Source organism: Gavialis gangeticus, unplaced genomic scaffold, assembly GCF_001723915.1.
Source record: "Gavialis gangeticus isolate Ggan-Ray unplaced genomic scaffold, GavGan_comp1, whole genome shotgun sequence".
Taxonomy (NCBI): domain Eukaryota; kingdom Metazoa; phylum Chordata; order Crocodylia; family Gavialidae; genus Gavialis; species Gavialis gangeticus.
In genome coordinates this window covers 13,203,299-13,221,582 of record NW_017729031.1, presented here as the reverse complement: position 1 = coordinate 13,221,582, position 18,284 = coordinate 13,203,299, and the positions used below count along the sequence as shown (strand labels likewise).

The following is an 18,284-nucleotide window of genomic DNA, read 5'->3' as shown; positions in this document are numbered from 1 at the left end:
TAACAGATTAATATCACACTGGTTTATGCAATGTCTGTCCCAGACCCCTTGCTTGTTTAAATTAAATCAGACTCCCCCAGCATCCTGGCATGCTCTCTGGACTGGGCAGGGCTCTCTGATCCACAGCAGGGCTGGCCTCTCCCCTCTGCTCTGTGGCTGCAGCTCCGGCAGAGACTTGTAGGTACAGCAGCATCTGCCTGGCTTCCTCCTGTTCTCCACCTCCCCTCACCACTCCTGTCCCCTCTGCCGTACACAGACACCTCTGCTATAGCTAGCAGGCCACATGCTGGCTACAGTCCATGCTGTAGCAGATAGGGCTTTTTGGAGCTAATCAACAGCTCAGCTGATAATGTCCTTCCATTCCTTCTTTGGTTAAGAAAAGTTTGAACTAATGAGAGAGACTGTTTGTTTTCTGGTGGGGTGATAAATGCTGACAACAGACCTGATAAATGCTCTGTTATCAAGGAGGCGAGAAACCCCTCCTTAATCCTGCCAGGGCCTGGCCATACCCCCCTCCACTTAGCCCTGAGGAAGGGGAGGGAGGGCTTCTCTAGTGCCCCCCAGCTTCTAGCCAGAGCCACTGCAGGCATGTGCCTGCACGTCTGGGATGTCTGTACAGTTACAAAGTGATTTAGCCTAGCCAGGTTAGACGAACCTGAAAAGATTGAATCAATTCAGAATCAGGCTTTTTGAATGTCTGTCCCTAGCCCAGGAGTCAGGCTTACTTTTAGGAAAGCTTCCACGGAGGGATGGAACCAGGACTGAGGAATCTTGTCCCATGTGTATGAGCAAATACAAATATTCATATTCATATGAGCAGAACTGTTTCTACACAGAAATTAGTCAGCACTGAATGCTAAAGTCATCTTCAGCTGTATTTCCTTTGGCATTTCAAGCAGTTTCTAACCAATGTTTGAAACTCAAAACCAGTGCCAAGCCTAAACACATCTGGTTGATTCCAGGCTGTAAATAGCACTGGAATGCCTTCAACACCTTCCATAGCTGCCATACTTAAAACTTTAATTCCAAAATAGAGCTGACAAAAATGCTTGTCAGCATGATGCCACAGGACAAAATTCAGAAAAGCATGATGCAACAGGAAGACATACAGACATCGCATATGGTGCACAAATTGGAATTAGTATAGCTCTAGCAAGCAAACTTAGATTTCAGTAGACTGAAATAAAATTAAACATTGGCATATTCATCCAGATTCTCATTTTCTAAATGTCAAATTATAAACTTAAGTGTCATTCAACTATAGGCTATATAAATATACATAATGACATTTAGTAATCACTGTAATTCTTTTATGTATTTAATACTGTAATTCAGTGTCTGTAAAATATGCTTTATATGGGTCTATAATTAGGAGCTGTCTTATTAGTGGATTATACCAATTCTTCTATATCTGCTAAGATGATGTGACCCCCATCAGACCAGAATTAAACTTTCCACTTGAGGCCCTACCACCCTCGCAATTGTACCAATGGCATACTTTAAAATGGGGCAACTGTTATATTTTTAAAAAGCATGTATGTTGTGAAAGGGAGAGAAACAGAGACAGAGTGCTGCACTTCAAAGACTAGAACAGCTAGTAGCCTGGGCATAAAAATATATTCAACTACAGAATAGCCACTCCTTGCCCTTTAAAAAAGTGTGGCAATGAATGAAGTATATGGGATAGCCGGCAAGAAAATTCCAACAGAGAGCCAAGAGCCTGAGTAGATGGGATACTATCACTAACAGACCATCGCAGTAGAAAGGAAATCCAGCAGGAAGCAGAAAAATGTTTTAAGAACACTGAAGAATTTCAACATCCAGGAAAATTCAAGCTGTGCTTTTATGAATCTGATCAGCTATCTTTTCTTTTGTAGTCACTGACAGTATGCAAGAGCAGAGAAGGTCAGACATAAAAACTACCAGTTCCTCAAGAAAGTGGCTGAGATTGAATGACCAGAGCTTGTGCTGATTTTGCCCAACCTAGCTGCAGTTACCCTCGAATTCCATTGTGAATGTTCAAGTTTAACATGGTGTGACTAACGAATGCTCAAGGAATCCAAAAATCCTGTGTTGTAATATGAAGTTTCCCTATCTAGGGAGATCTGCCAGGAGGGAAGATACAAGAGAAACCACAAAGAGATTAGAATAAGTGACAAGAAAATTGAAGGAAGAGTTATGGGTGGAAATTCAGACTTAACTTTAAACTCCTTTCATCTGGCTTTTAATCAGTCCCTACATATATTTACAGGGATTGTTAATAATCTCTTTTCTTTACCTTAGAGTACAATTTAAAAAACAAACACAATATGAATTGAAACATTAGTGTATTTGGCCTTTATTGTCTGTTCTGTAAGTATATATAATTTTAAACATTTTTGCCCCATCAAATCAGTACCTGAATTGGACCTGTGGTTTGCTTTCAAATCCAAACCCAATCCAGACCTGAGCACCCTTACTTTACGAGGCTGTAATGTCTGGGTGGTTATACAAGTACTAAACTTAATGCACTGTAACTATGGCCACTTAATAAACTTGTAGACATGTCCTCTGACTCATTGGCGATGCATAGGGGGTACACTTGGGTGCACGTGCACCTGCTGAGCTTGGCAGTGCACCCCCTGCAAAAAGTACCACAGGCAGCTGTGGGCACTCACCCCCCTCCCCTGCCACCACTGTGGCCACCTGCGAGAGCTCCCCGATTGCCACGCTCCCTCCACCGACACTGCTGCCACCTGCAGGAGCTTGCTGTGCTCTCCCCAGCCTCCAGGGGTATGTGGCATTCATGCTCTGACTGCTTATTTTGCCCTCCCTTTGTGCCTCCCAAATCCTTTTGTTACTCCTCTGCTCCCTTATTTTAGAACTTTCACAGTACTGAATCATTCTCTGAATCTCTTCCCTGGACCCTTTTACTTTATATTTCACCTCTTTAAAGCCTGAATGCTCAAAATCTTCTCACAATTTGTTCTACCTGTCTACAGTTGCTCCTGCTCTTCCTCTGCTTCCCAGTCCCTGGTTCCCCTGACCCAACCTACATCCTTTCCCTTTTCAAACTTCCCACTGTCTCCCAAATGTGCTCTATCACTTTGGCTCCTCATCTATTTCTGCGCAAACCAACTCTTTCACCTGACTTCTGGCAACTTCTCTAACTCTTCAGTCCCCTTCCAACCAGCCTCCCTTTCCCTACTATCTGGTTACTACTATCTAGCACCACTACCTCAAGAGAGATTCAGGGGAAGTGGAAAAAATGCAAGTGGAGCACCCCACTTCCTTTATCACCCAAAGCTGACCTGAAACCGGGGGCAGCCCCTGAGTTGCTTCTGCCCCACTTCATCAGCAGTTTGCAGCTGTCTGAGGAGCTATGGGGACAGTAGTGGTGATACAGAGGTTGTCTCTTTCTGTACCTACCAGTCTTGCATTGTGGTCCCCACTGCCTGGGAGCAAGCACTGGAAGGAGGAACCCCTGTCCCCCCCACTGCTCTCCTTGGCTGAAACAGCCATGGGGTAGCCCCAGAGCTCCTGCCCCTATCCAACTATGGGCTACAGGAAGCAGCTGTGCAGGGTGCTGGACTTGGCCAAGGACAGTGGGTAATGGCAAATAGGTTCCTCCTCCCAGCACCTGCTTCTGCCCTGTGGAGAACACTGCAGGGGAGAAAGGCAGACAGGCAGGAAGGAGGTGCTGGAAGAAGGAACCCACTCCCTGCCACTGCCACTACCACTGTCCCTGTTGGAGTTAGGCTCTCTGTGCAAATGCTCCCCATACCCCCTGGCAGGAGTGGTTCTGGGGATCCACCTATGTTCAGGTCAGCCAGGGTCAGGGGTTGTAGTTGGGACATGGGTCCTCCTCTTCAAGCACCTGATCTCTGCCCAGCTCCCCTGTGCCCCTCACCAGCCTGGGGGCTGCAGCTACTCCTCCAGAGGCGTGGTATGCCACACCCTCCTTTAAGGAATTCTAGACCATCCCATGCCTATCTCTGACTTGCTCCTTAGCTGCATTTCATCCTGTTCCCTGCTTATACCTAACAGTCTACTCATGTAAGTCAACATCAATGTAGAATTCCAGGAAAGAGTCCATGTTTAAAGTCTGATTTAGGAATGAGAAAATGAAAATATTTCTTATTTTGTTTCTTAATTTGTGTTATTCCTAGAAAGAGCTATTTAGTTTATTATTTATATCCATATTAAGGACCTTCTGAACATTTTGATCTGAGAGAATGTGACAGCTTGAGCAAAGTTATTTGCTCAGATACCTCACAATGTATCTTAGAAGTGCATGGCGTGCAGCTGTTACAACATTAATTGAAATATGTTTTTAAATATATCAGGTTTCTGAACACTGGCAACAGAATGTTTTTCAAACTTCAGTATTCCAGCCTTGAAAAAAGTAAATTTCATTTGGACATCCTCTCTATTTTGAGTTAATAGGCCATACAATGTGACTGAAGTGAATTATTTGACATGAAAGGAAAAAATGCTGTAACTAAAGGCAGTTAGTTTCTCTGCTTCTCTCTGCGTGTCAGCTCTCTACAGAATATACAACACTTTGTATAACACTGTTGTAGTAAAATGTCTTGACTTCAGTTAGAGCAGAGATAGGCAAATGCTAAGCATTTTTAAAAATACCACCCTATATGTTTTACTGAACTTATTTGAGTAAATTCACAACTTATAAAGCTACTATTGAGTTATGCAAGATAGTTTAAATACGAGCCAACAAAACATTTAGACCATGGTACACCAGCAGATAATCAGTGTGTGCATCTACAACAGACACTACTGCGCAATGGTTACCGTGCATTTATTTAGTACTTGTGTAATCAAATACTAAATAAATACAGAGTAACCAGAGTTACTGCACAGTAGTGCTGGCGAATGCCTTTTTAGTGATGCTACTGTGTAGTAGCTTAATAGTACTGTGCAGTAGCGTACTAGGACTGTCTGTGCTGTGACATGCTACTGTGCAGTATTATTACACTACTGCACATTTAGTTGTGTGTAGATGTGTTCTGTACGTACTACACAATTACAGTAGACTTACTTCATAAATATTTCACAAAGATTTAAAACAAATATTGGGATTTCTTTTTATGGTTCCGCCATCTGCAAAAATAGACCTTAGGGACTTGAGTTAAAAATAAAATGATTACTAAACAACTAAATATTGCCCAAAAATTTCATTTCCATATCAAAAAAACTCTGAAGTCCAGTATCTCTTGACCTTAAAATCAAATACTATATTTCACTGAAAAACTAAGAATTTCAGTAGTTTAAAGCTCCTACTTCTTGCTCTGCAGAGTCATAAGCCATCAGATCTTAATCCTGTCACTGGTCCCAGACTAAATATTACCCATCTTTTGCCTCAGGCAAATCTTTTTTTCTCTTTTTCCTTGGGTAGGGGGCAGAATAGAAATCCCACAATTAGGAGGAAAAGAGAAAACATTTTTATGATAGTTTGGCTTTATTTTTTAAGGGCAGTTCTTTGAAGCTGCTTAGGGGCTTGGATGTTAGATGTAGTCCCAATGGAGATGGATTAGTGGCTAGAGTGCAGTGAGGCGGTCAAAGGTGCAAGATAAATGCAATTTATATATAATTGCTAGTGCTGCACCTGTTCTATTTTTAATAGATGACTCCTGTCTCCAAAACAAATTTTACAAGCACTGACTTTACTTTTTCTTTTGCTTTATTTGAGTATAAATTGGGACAGTCTAAACTTGTATCTGTGTAAAGGAGAGAAAATAATCTTTAAATAGCATGTAATTTTTTTATGAATCAAGCTCTAAATAAGGAAAACTGAGATGGGAATTCAAAATACTAGCCAGAGAGCTGGTTTGCTACTGGGCTCAAGAACAATATTTAGTTTACAGAATCAATCTGGAAATAAAGCTAGTGCTTGCATCAGCACTGAAGCTACAAAAAATAAAAAGAGGTTTTAATAAAATATACCCGGGAAAACAAGAGAAGAAAGAAAGCAACAGTGTAGTCATGAGGCCCTCAGCAGCCCATTCAAATTATAAACTAGATTATGATGTAACACAAAATAGTAATAATAAGATTCAAAATTCCTAGCTCATATTCCAAGAGAATCGTTCCAGCTTTTGTTGTGGTTTAGCCACACCACAAATTTCCTTGTGAGGCTCTGATAAAACCTTCCTGTCAGGGTGGGCTAAAATTATTGGGAACAAGCCAGCTTGACTCAATTTTGAATCTATCTCAACCAGTATTGTATGGTGAGGATTGTCCTAAATATTCAGATGCCTTGGACACTGTATGTTTGAAAACTCTGTTTGGTTAGCACTTCTGCTATCCTACTTTCTATAATCTTATCTACCTACTAGCTAAGATGGTACTTCCCTTTCCATCCTTAAAGGTGAATTCTGGTGTACAACAATCTGATCCTTCTCCCTAAAGACATAACTGTGTTGAGACCTGGCAGTGAAAAGTGTCCAAGCCCCCACCCATACCAGTTGGTTTACAGGAATCTGCATGAGTTTCCCATATATCTTACTTTGTACAAGGCCACTAAAACTAAACCCCATCATTCATATAAGCTTTTTCAGATCCATTAAAAAAATCTTGGAAGTATTTATGTCCTACTTGAAACCTAGAATTACTGGAAGATGTTGTCCAGACAAAAATATATTAGAGAAACATCCCAGGTCTGAGGTGCTTAATGAACTGAACATACTCATTTTTGAGATACACCCATCTTAACATGTCTTATATATATGCTAAACATTTTATATTAAAAACACTGGGGGTTTTTTGTTCCAGGCCTCTCAAGAAACAAGCTGACAACAAAGCAACATTTTGTTGCGTTTAAGTATTATAAAAATGGAAATAGGAATGAACTAATTCCAACTTCTGACCAATGCCTGACCAATAGCACTTCTGACCAAGAGAAGCGTATAGATTGATGTAGACCAGGGGGGCTACTATAGCTTCTGCTGCTTCTACTGCTTCCATAGCATGGGACTTCAATTCCACCACATTTTCTTCTACTCCAACAGACCATTGAGCCACCCCTAATAAATCCTCTTTCTCCTGATGTGTGGGGTGAGACAACTGGCATAGGATGTGGTTACATCACTTCCTCCAGCTTTACAATAGTTCCTTTTTCCCTACAAAATTGCCAGAGTCAATCTCTGAGCAGTGAATTTTGTAGGCCAAACTGTTCAGCTTTCTGTATCTGACTGGCATTTTGTCCAAACTCTGGTTGTGGATCCTGGAGCAGAGGCCTGTCAATTCACAGATTTTTGACATAGGTAGAAAGAACAAACACAACAGCATCAATGGATGATATATATTCCTGATGTGTCAACACAAAATATTAAGAGGGGAAAATGATTACAAATGGAAAACAAAATGGTAATTAATATATTTCGTGAAAATGTTTACAACATTTTGAATTTTTTGCAATCTAATAAGGATCCAGAAGTTGAAGTTATTTGCAGTTTAAAGTTCCTTGCACTGAACACAAATTGAAATTTCTCATACATATTAAAAATACATTAGCAGCTCTGTAGTTATAGCTTGTTCCAAAGCTATCAAATTAATTTGAAATTCATATAAGATTTAGTAATGGCACAAAAGGAAAAAACAACCCAATAAAGTATTAGCTTTTAAAAATAAACTCAGTGATTGTAAACTTCATCTATGGTAGATCTTTAAAATAAAGCCCTAATACATTATGCCTCTCAAAGGCAATGAACGAGTTGTCAAACCTTGTCTAAACAAGGCCTTCAGAGGTCCCACATACCTTTACAGCATGAAGTTTGGAAGTTCCATAAAATAAAACACATTCCTAATACTACTTTGCACTTTATATAGCAACTTCCATTTGAGGATTTCAGTGTGCTTGAATTAAGATTCACAACACCCTTGAGAGGTAAGCCAGTATCATTTCTCCCTATTTCAGAGTTAAGGGAAAATGAGAGAGAGATTAAATAATTTGCTGAAATTCACAGAGGAAGTCTGTAGCAAAGCAGAGCAGAACACAGATCACTTAGCTTCAGCTCCTGTGCTTTTCAGCATCCTCTCCTCTCTCTAAATGCTACTAGAGCTTATACTGTAGTTCTACTGTATTAAATACAACAGCATATATACATTCTGGTTTATAAGGCCGAATCTTATAAAACTGACAGACATATTGTTGAAAAGTCAAGAACAACAGAAAAGACAAAAAGAAGAAGAGTGTGTATCCTTTGATTGGCTGATTTTTTTAGGCATTAGATTCTCTTTCTTAAAGACTGGAACATGTTTTTGCTTTTGCAAATGCAGTTTATTTTGCAAATCAAGGTGATTGCACACATTTCAGCTTGTCAAATTTTCAGCCTTTCAACCATATGTCTGTCGACCTTATGGACTACCAACTTTATGGGATACAACCATATGTCCAGATCCTGATATATATGAAGGCCAGTTCTAACATAAGAGCTTTACAGTAGTAGTGTAGTAAACCATAATGTTTGCAGATGGCTGTAATAAAATCATTCAGGAGAGGAAAGGTGCTGGGATGTAAAGCATTCAAAGCTTCTCCTACTGAATAAACAATTTGATCTGAATAATACAATGGGAGGCACATTTCACCAATGAACTAACTAAACTAGTTCAAAATGTTCCTTTTAATTTTCTTTCCTAATCCCACATGCATTTTAACTTCCTTTTTATTTTCCTGAATAGTCCAAAAATTGGAAGAAAAATGTAAGGAGGAAAAATTAAGCAGAGAAGATTATAAAAATACAATCCGTTCCTCAATTACTAATTGTCCATGACAAATAGTAGATTATTTTCAAATATCAGCCTATCTATAACTGAGATTGAACACTATCATGGAAGTTTTCTGAAATATTAATTGCTTATCTCTTCAAATACCTTTTCAGTTCACATGCCACCTTTAAGTAGATTACCAGAGGTATCTGTGTAGAGTTAGCTACTGCTGTAAAACTAGGCTGCTGTTACCACAGTACTTAATGTCTTTACTATGAGTTCTTCTGATCTAGGAAAATAATAATTGGCATACAGGATCACACTAATGTTACCTGTACCAGTCTCCAGTGTTTACCAGTACTAGATTAAACTACCTGCCCACATGGTATGAGGTGTATCACCCAAGAAGAGTGCAAAGGATGGCCAGAGAACAAGATGGATAGTTTTCTAAATTGTAATTGTAATCAGCTTTCATTGTGAAGAAAAGCAGTCACTAACTAACATAGTTGGGAAGAAAACCTTCAAAATGTCAGACAAGTGAAACTGATCCATAAATTTCCCCTGTGTATGCAAGGAGCCAAAAATAGGGCTCTAAAGTGTTCATTCATAGATGTAATATTTTATTTTAAATATAACATTAACTATTTTACTATTTATCAGGGCACCTGGGAAAGAAGAAGGTAAAATTGTAAATATTCATAGTAGTGCTTCCCAAAATTAATGTTGCGTGTGTGCGTGCGTGCATGCGTGCATGTGTGTGTGCATGCACATGAGTACACATACACACAGAGGGAACAGGGAGATGTAACTGGAAGTCTCTATTATTGTTTGGAGCCCTAGTCATGTTTTTCTACCTTTCCAAAACATATTGAATCAACATCTGGCTCTTGGGCTTTCTACTTCCTGGTCCAGCCCTTCCCTGGACTCAAGTCACAGGAAATATCACCTTCCAGGAGAAAGAACATATCATGACCAATGTAAATAGAAACTGTAGGCTTTTTGTACAGTTTTATATTTTTGGCTGCTATTTGGCACTAATCCCAACCCCCTTTTTCAGGATCACCTTATATGCCCTGTCTTCGGAAATGAAAAATTATAGTATGATCTTTGGAAATGAAAAATTACAGAAGTGAAAAATTAAATGTAACCTTCTCTTCTTTAGGTTGCTGGGAGTGGCTTGCTTATTTTTCAGGAAAACAAAATAGATCATATACCACTCAAATCAATGGAAGTTTGCCTATTGTTTTCAAAGTTTCGGGATCAGATCCCAAGTAAGACTCAAGAATCGCTCATCACACTAGGTTTTTATTATATGAAGTTTCACTCCTTACCCTGCAATTGGGCCTGTCTCATGTGAAATATGTTAATATAGGGACTCAGGCTGCAAGGTGCTGAGCACCCTCCATTTTTAGTTCTTTTGGTGCAAGCTGAGGACACTCAACACTTGGCAGGATTCAGCTCAAAGTTTGTACATTTTTTTTTCATGAGCCAAAAAATATCATCACACAACAAAACAAACAAAAATACCCCCAAACAACAGATAAACAAGTAAAGAAAAAAGTCAAACTAAGCTAAGCAAAACACATTATTTCTTCCCTGTTTAAAGTCTCAGCATATGCTGCATCTTATGTTGCACAAATGTACTCGTTAAATATTATGAAATGTACAGCATGCAATGAAACTCTAACTACGCATTTAAGTCATTCATACCTGTGTGCTCATATTTGTGTCGCAGAAGGGAACTGCTTTTCTGGAATGTCTTGTCACATAAGTCACATGCATACATGCCACTTTCTGTCTTCTTGATCTTCTTTCTGGACAGACACGAGTCAGAGTCTGTCATATCATCTAGGCCTGACATGTAGTCTGGTGTTCCATCGAGCAATTCTCCCTGCGATGTAACAAAATTATTTATGTAAAACTGGTTCCCTCTGACATTTCACAGCATCTCAGCTTCCTACAAAGATCTATTCTGTAAGACCTAAACTAATATTCAGGAAGGACCTGCTAACCCTATTGAACCCACTGGCTCAGGATGTACTCTTGGCAATAATGCCAGTGCCAAGCTGAAAAGGCTTGCAAGACTGGTCTCTGCTGTTAAATAATTTTTTCTTCTATGGAACCTCAGCTAGCTTGGAAAACTTGGTCTCCCTTCAATTACTTTGAAAGAAGAATTCATGTAATTCATCTAAGTAGAAAATATTCATGATACAGGTATTTTCAGGGAGCAGGAAATCTTTTTAGGAAGACTCCACTTAAAGACTCCATTTAAAGATCATAAAAGGTATCTTCATATTTCCAAAAAAATAAATATAACAACAGCTAAAGATCTTTCTTTTCAAAACACTGAACCTTGGCTATATCCCATATCTGTATAAAGGTTTTAATTGAATTTTATATTTAGGTACAAAATGTTATTATTATGCAATCCATTTAAATGTATGTCTCCTGACTAAAGGCCTCAAGCTATATTTTTATATTTAATTTTGTAATTTGAAATAGGGAATATTAATAACACTTTTTATCAATGTTCTATCTATGTTAAAACAGCCTTCAGCATTAAGCAATAATGAATGTGGATCAGTAAATTATTAAATTTCTTGATATTTATTTTGTCTTGATCCAAAGAGAGTGCAAACTTGCATGATAACATACATTTCCATTTGCTATCACACAGTTCAGTTTTCTTAGACTAGGTTCATACTAATTAATATTAGAGAAGATTAAATAGGCTTAAATACATTTACAAAGAGGGCAGATGTACTGTAAATTGGAATAGTGGAACAGCTGTTATGGAGGTGCAGTGCTATTTATGCTCCTATTGTGCAAAGAGGGATTACAGCCTGTAACGTTAAACCATACCTGATTTTCACATCTGAAACTATAAAACATTTACTAGTCAGTAAAATTACTAATGGAGCATAATAGGTCAGAGGGGAATGTCCACAAATGTAAAAAATTATTCATCCATAATCAGTTAATCTCAGTGAACTAAACTGTGTACATTATATTTGAATACAAATACACATACATGCATGCACACACACATAGACCCTCTTCTCCCCCTTTTTGTACACTGTGAATAACTCTAATACTGTACATTTTATGTAGTCAACTCTTTGTTGCACATAAGCAATCTAATTGCACATAAGCAATTAGATCCTACACTCCTTAAGTGATTTCTATTGGAGCTCACCTGGGAAAGAAACAGAGGTTTCTACTAACAGAGGCTGACCCAGATCATATATCCTAAATATATAGATGGGAGGAACCTCATACACAAAAGTGGAAGAGGGGTTCTGCTGGTACCACAGACCACTTCTTTCCATACATGGACCTTTTAGAGGTCTCCCTTGCTAGGCATGGAGAGTGGGATCTCAGGAAAGGAAGAAATATGCCTGAAGCTGGGCCAAGGATAAGCATATATTTAGATATACAGGCATATCACCTGTTCTCTGGCTTTGTAGTCATAAATCTGGAGCCCTCCTGTATGCTGTGGGAGCTGCAGTGGGTGTAACAGTTTACTGGGAAAAGCATTCCAAGAGTCAAGGTGCAGGAAGCCTTCAAGAATTTTGGCAGGCTAGAGTTCTTTTGGAGCCACAGGGACTCTGTTCAGATGGCCTTGGCTTTACCTGCCAAATTTTTGGGAATCCCTATGAGCCTTGGACCTTCAAGAGTCCAAATCCTACTCCCACAACATGGTACAGGTACCCCTCGCTTAATGTCATAGTTACTTTCTTGAAAAAATGTGACTTTAAGCAAAGCGATGTTAAGCGAATCCAATTACGAAACAATAGTTATCTACTAGCAGGAGGTGGCCAAACAATGTTATAATCAAACATTGGGTGACTTTAAACTCCTATGTTCTCTAACAGTTCAGCAACGTAATAACAAAACAACGTTAACCGGAACGACATTAAGTGAGGAGTACCTGTAATGTAGTGGATCTCTGTGAAGAAAACCTAATGGGTCTTTTCTCCCCACTCCAGCAGCATTTTCTGTTGGAGGGGACTTTGTCACTTTTATACAATTACATGACCTTAATAAAATTAAAAATAAACATTAAATTTGTTCAAATATGCTTGTATCTCTTCTATTTGCATAAATAAATTTACAGTGTTCCTAGGCTAGATTCATTTACTAGTCTAGATCACTATTTTTTTTTAAATTCAAGCTAAAATAAATCTTTGGCTGGAAATGTTTAATGTAACTTTAGTGACTTTTTATATAAAAGGATGAGGCACAAGTTACTGACCTGCAGCCTTCTGAAATAAACCAATTATGATTATTTACCTGAAATCCTTGTTTCCGCTGGTACTTTCTCCTTTGCTGCATGTCAGCAAAAGTAGCTGCTCCAGTTGGATAAGTATAGGCCATATGTGGTAGGAAGCTCATTTGATCTAGTCCTGGGTATGGTCGCAGCCCAGGAATACTGGTCTGGACTGGTGGCATAAAAGTAGCTGGGGGAAATGCGCTTTGTGGTGGAAGTGTTGTATATAAAGGTTTGGCACTAAATGGGTTCATACTGAATACTGGGTTAGTGCTTTTATCCAGATTATTTGAATTAGAAAACTCCTTCTTGATAAAAGTCAAGTTCAGGGGCTCATCTGAGTTTTCAGATGATGAAGAAACACTGTTGTGGTCTAAATTTACACTACTAGATTTTGTTTTGTTCTTTGTGGCTATAATACTTTTGGGTTCCTTCATTTGTTTTGGTAGAGACAAGTCCAAAGGCTCAGCCTGAAGCTCCTCAGAAGAGAAACTGTTTGGAGTGTAAGAACTACTATGGGAGTTTTTAGAAGATGTGGAAGAAAGATTTAAAGGAGAAGGAGTATTGCTCCTTGAGTGGTCCAATTTATCAACAGGTTTAATATTGGTAAAATGAGGAGGTTTTGTTAGCCTGAGAGGAGTATCACAATTAGTAACACTGTTATGGAGTTCAGCTATAGATGGTGAAGTTATAGAGTCCACAGGCTTTATTGGAGATTTGGCTGACAAAGAGTCCTTAGTGGGAGTGTTGTTGGTGGCAGCCAGCGCCACCTTGGCACTGGTCCTTTCCAGTGATGGTGACCTGGAACTTGTATACTGGTAGACTTTTCTTTGTTCAAACCATTCCTTCACAAATTCCTGAGGAAGGCCAACGGCAATGGAAATTTTCAGTAGTTCATCAGAGTTGGGTTCCATATTCATAGCATAATATGCCTTAAGTACAGACATGTGGTCCTTGTATGGGTTGATGGGGCTAGTCATTCCTTTCTCAGAAAGTACTGATGACAGCAAGAGAGCTTGCTTATCAACAAACACTCCAGGTTTGTTGGGAACCATGTTTTCATGAGGTTGAAGGACTGCCTTGATTTCTTCATTCATCTTACACAGGTAACGCTCATGCTGATGCAGGGGAATGGGACCAGGAAAGCTTTCTTTACAGAACTGGCATGAAAATGGAGTGGATACATTATGGTTCTCTATCATCTTATCTTCAGTAACCAGATCAATTAGAGTTCGCAGCTTCTCTTTTTTAATATTATTGAGCTGCCTCCTTGAGTCTGTGGTCAAGCTCTGGAGACAAGCTTTGGCTTCATTGACTTTTTCTAATGTATAGTCGATAATACTTTTAGTGGCACCATTATGACTCACTACTGGAAGACCCACAGGTGGAATACCAGGGGAGGTAACTCCTTGTTCCTCTGCTTGAGGGCATGAGTCCTTCATGTGATAACCTTTCAGCTTTGAGATCTCTTCAGCTTTGCAGTCCATTTTCTGCCTTGAAACCGTGTTGTCCACAATCTGTAGGACCTTCTGCACTTCACTTAAATTACTGCCTACTGCAGGAAACCCAAGTGCTTCCATCCCTACACCTAAGTGCTGCATTGGACTTTGAGCAGAAGCATGAACTCCTAAGGGACTAGTTGCTCCGAGTCCACCATTCATAAAAGGACTAGCACCACTAAACCCATGCGAGGCCATAAGAACCTTATATTCATTAAAATCTAGTGGTTCTGTTTTAATTTTTAGTAAGCCTGTTTGTTCAGACATACTAAGTGGTTTGCCATTCTCCAGCTTGTTTCTTAGCTGTGTAATGGCTGAATTAGTAGGAGAGGAAGATACAGAATTAGGAGAAGAACCCGTCTTGATATTGTTTCTCATTCTACCATTTACAGAGATTAAGCCAATACATTTCTTGCTGCTGATGTGTGAACTGTAGGAGCCAGAATGGGAGAAACGTTTCTTGCAGTTTGGACACTCGTATGGTTTTTCACCTAAAATGATAATTAAAACCAAACATTAATTATTATTTATTTATTTTGTCCATATAAGTTAGTATGTCTCACTCACAAAACAGATTATCTATGTTGCTGCTGATTATTAGGGAGAGAAATAACATTTCTATGCATATGGCTGAATTACTCCCCATATTGCTTCTGCAGTATCGTCTTATTCACAGCATGACCCCTGGCTTCCTGGGAATCTATTCCAAATGGGAGAAACCCCATCTAGTTCCTTTTCTGTCTTAGATAGCTACAGAGTCCTGTGTTATGGATAGCCACAGAGTTAGTGTTTTAATGGCATTGGATATGCTGGTAAATGCATGTATTTATGGGGGATTCAGGCTATGCAGAGCTCTATGTGAACTCCTATGTACAGAGAAAAGAACTGAAATTCATTTTTCATGTGTTCTAAGTTTAGATGATACTGTTACTGTGGTCTCCTAGGACAGCAAATGATGAGTGTTTAAGGTGCTGATTGTACTATAGGCTAAAGGCCTTGATCTTAGCAGTTCTGAGGCCAATTCTGAATAAAAGTTTCCCATTTAGCAATACACTGTCTGAAAAGCCACTGGAATAGCTGTAAAATGGTAATCAATGTCACAGGTAGGTGATTCTTTAGCTAAAGTAGTGCAATCAAATCCATAAAGCCCAAATTCAATTCAGCCATCTCCAAAAGGCTCTCAGGATGGCACAAGAGAAGAAACTGAGCCCTGATCCTGTCACTACATCCACACAGGTTCATTCCTGTGCAGGGCTCAATGGGACTTTGTGTGGACATACAGTTTTGCTTGTGCAGATCTGAAGTTGGGTCAAGCTGTAGAAAGGAAGGAAGAAAGAAGGAAAGGAAGAAAGGAAGAAAGAAAGAAAAAGAAAGTTCCTTAACTCACAGCCTAACATAAGATATTTCTCATCTGTCCATTATCCCATGGATTTGATTCATAATTCATTGATTTTCAAAATGAGGGGGCATTCCTTTATTAAAAATATTTGGCCCACCTATGAGCTAACTAAACCAAGAGCTGTGAATTCCTATGAACTCAAACAGTCTAATAAACCAATTCTGAAGTCCTTTTTTGCTAACAAGCATTACTCTTTCAAAATCTTACAGCAAGCCCGTGTGATTAACAGCATGATAAATGAGGATGACTCAGATATCCTTTATGGAATACCTTAGTAGCTCTAAGATGCTACAAGCAGAACTGTGTAAATTTTAAGCAATCTTTAAAACTCAGCTAATTAAACAAAATGCAAATGAGCACACCAGCACCTCTGCTACTCACCACTGTGAATTCGCAGGTGTTCCTTCAGATGGTGTTTATATTTGAAGGCCTTTCCACACTCAGTACATTTGAACTTGCGATTGCCTGCTCCTTGGGTCAGCATTTGGTGCTGCAAGAGAAAAGATGCTGACATGAATTTTGTGGACTAGAAACCAAGAAGTTTTAGTTTATAACCAAAATCAAAATGAATGCTGCTCTGTATTTATCAGGCAAACTGAACGAACTGCATGTACAGTTATCTGTCTCGTCACCGTTGCAATAAAAATCAAAAGGTTGGCAGTAAACCGAAACAAATGCAAAAGTGCTTTCACATGGGCATTTGATGTTTGTATTAGAATTATTTCCTAAATATCTCATCAGGAATGCATTGCTTTAAGGTATCTTATGAGGAGAGAAACTCTTTTGTAAAAAGATTTGTGCCTCTTAATATTTCTAGCAGCTTCTAAACATGTGGAACTCCTCTTGTTTAAAAATCCTATTTATTTTGTGAGTAAAAAATATAGAAACTCTTCCTTTACTGGTGTTACATATCATTATCAAATACAAGAGACAGTATTTTCAGCATGAAGCTGTAGCTGTTGGAAATTTTTTATCACAGAGCAGCAGGAAAGACTTAGCTACCTTTCTTATGGTGTTTTTTTTTCCTAGTGCTGTGCTAAGGAGTAGGGGCAAAACAAGAGAAAAGTTGGCTGAAAGGAGAAGTTAAAAGCAGCATAAAGATATAATCAAACACAGATGACCTTTTTGAACAAGTGAGAAAAGCACTGTGACTTTGAATTCAGAAAAAAAAAATACAGTCATCCACTCTGGATGCTCAAGGTAGGAGGTCAGCTTTTTTCAAGCAGCAATGACACAAAAGCCTATTGCAAAAAAAGACAGCACAGAAACGGTATGACAACTGCTAGGGTGTGCTGAATCTTCCCACATTCCTAGTGAGACAGATGGTGTTACATGGGACACAGGGAGGTTTGTTCAAACAGCAGCAACCTTCAAAGATCAAGCAGAGCCCAGCCCGCCGAGCGCCATTGAGGGACCAGCGCTCATATGTTGCTGAGTTGCATAAACAAACAGCAACAGCTGTTTTGTCTCCCCCCATGGCCCTCAGAGGACTACTATAAACTTTAGTTGTGCCACTGTTAATATGATACAATCATTTTAATTTACTAATTGTAAATGCCATGAGCAAATGAGGGGACTTTTCAACACCAAAGCTACCATTCATAATGCGCCAACACAATCACACTCTTGCATGTGAAATTTAAGGCAGTTATGTTGGATAAATATCTAGGCATTTTCCCCAGTGTTTTTAGTGATATGAAGCAAAAGGGGGAAAAAATACCTCAGGTTGTGCCTGGCTTAAAAAATTAGGAATCAGAAAATATGTTCCCCTCCCAGAACACCCTAAAAAGAGAAACAAGATGGGAAATCATACCAGAATAATTTATATTGATTTAAGATCAAGCAAGAGATACTTTCTTAAAAATGCTAATTGCAAAATTGCATGATTAGAAGATGTATATTTGCCTATCAGAGTTTACCTTATGCTGAGGAAAGCCTTTCAAGAGAAACACAGTTAATTTTCAGTTGTTTAAGAAAAATAAATATGGTATAAGGCCTATATAATTTGACACCATGCACATATCCACTTATTTAAGTTTAAGAGACACCATTTGAGTTTCTGTTACAACACTCCATAACAGTGGTTTTCAGATAAGTCTCTAGGGAGTACAGAAATAGTTTTTCCTCTAATATGCAGGAGCTTTGTGACACAGCCCTTTTGAATAAAAGAAAGCTTCATTCACCTGTTCAAAAGACACAGCATTTGCTTAAATGTAATAGTGAAATGCACAAAATACTGCAAAGCAGTAATACTATAACATTACATACATCATATCAAAAGACAACTATTTTGATTTATAACATATACTGTTGGGATTTATCAGTTATCATGATGGTAAAATCCTAATATGTGTATATGTTACCAATACACTCATAACATATATCCTGTACATTTTATAGAAAGATTTAC

The 18,284-nt window shown here is 38.8% G+C and overlaps 1 protein-coding gene and 2 long non-coding RNA genes across 8 annotated transcripts in view; 1 reads left to right on the top strand and 2 right to left on the bottom strand.

Moving 5' to 3' along the window:
* The window catches only part of ZEB2 (zinc finger E-box binding homeobox 2), a 164,736-nt gene that overhangs the window by 3,959 nt on the left and 142,493 nt on the right, over positions 1-18,284 (bottom strand). For all 6 annotated transcript variants that reach the window (XM_019522453.1, XM_019522450.1, XM_019522452.1 and 3 more), the window contains 3 exons: positions 16,256-16,364; positions 13,000-14,966; positions 10,417-10,597 (listed from right to left, as the gene is read on the bottom strand). In XM_019522453.1, coding sequence (XP_019377998.1) covers positions 10,417-10,597; positions 13,000-14,966; positions 16,256-16,364 — 2,257 coding nt within the window. The remainder of the gene's footprint in view (positions 1-10,416; positions 10,598-12,999; positions 14,967-16,255; positions 16,365-18,284) is intronic.
* LOC109301335 lies at positions 3,022-17,554 on the top strand. The gene is made up of 3 exons (XR_002098507.1): positions 3,022-3,253; positions 3,388-3,390; positions 17,544-17,554. It is a non-coding gene; the product is annotated as an uncharacterized LOC109301335 (long non-coding RNA).
* Positions 7,287-10,410, bottom strand: LOC109301336. The gene is made up of 2 exons (XR_002098508.1): positions 9,680-10,410; positions 7,287-9,630 (listed from the first exon to the last, which is right to left on the bottom strand). It is a non-coding gene; the product is annotated as an uncharacterized LOC109301336 (long non-coding RNA).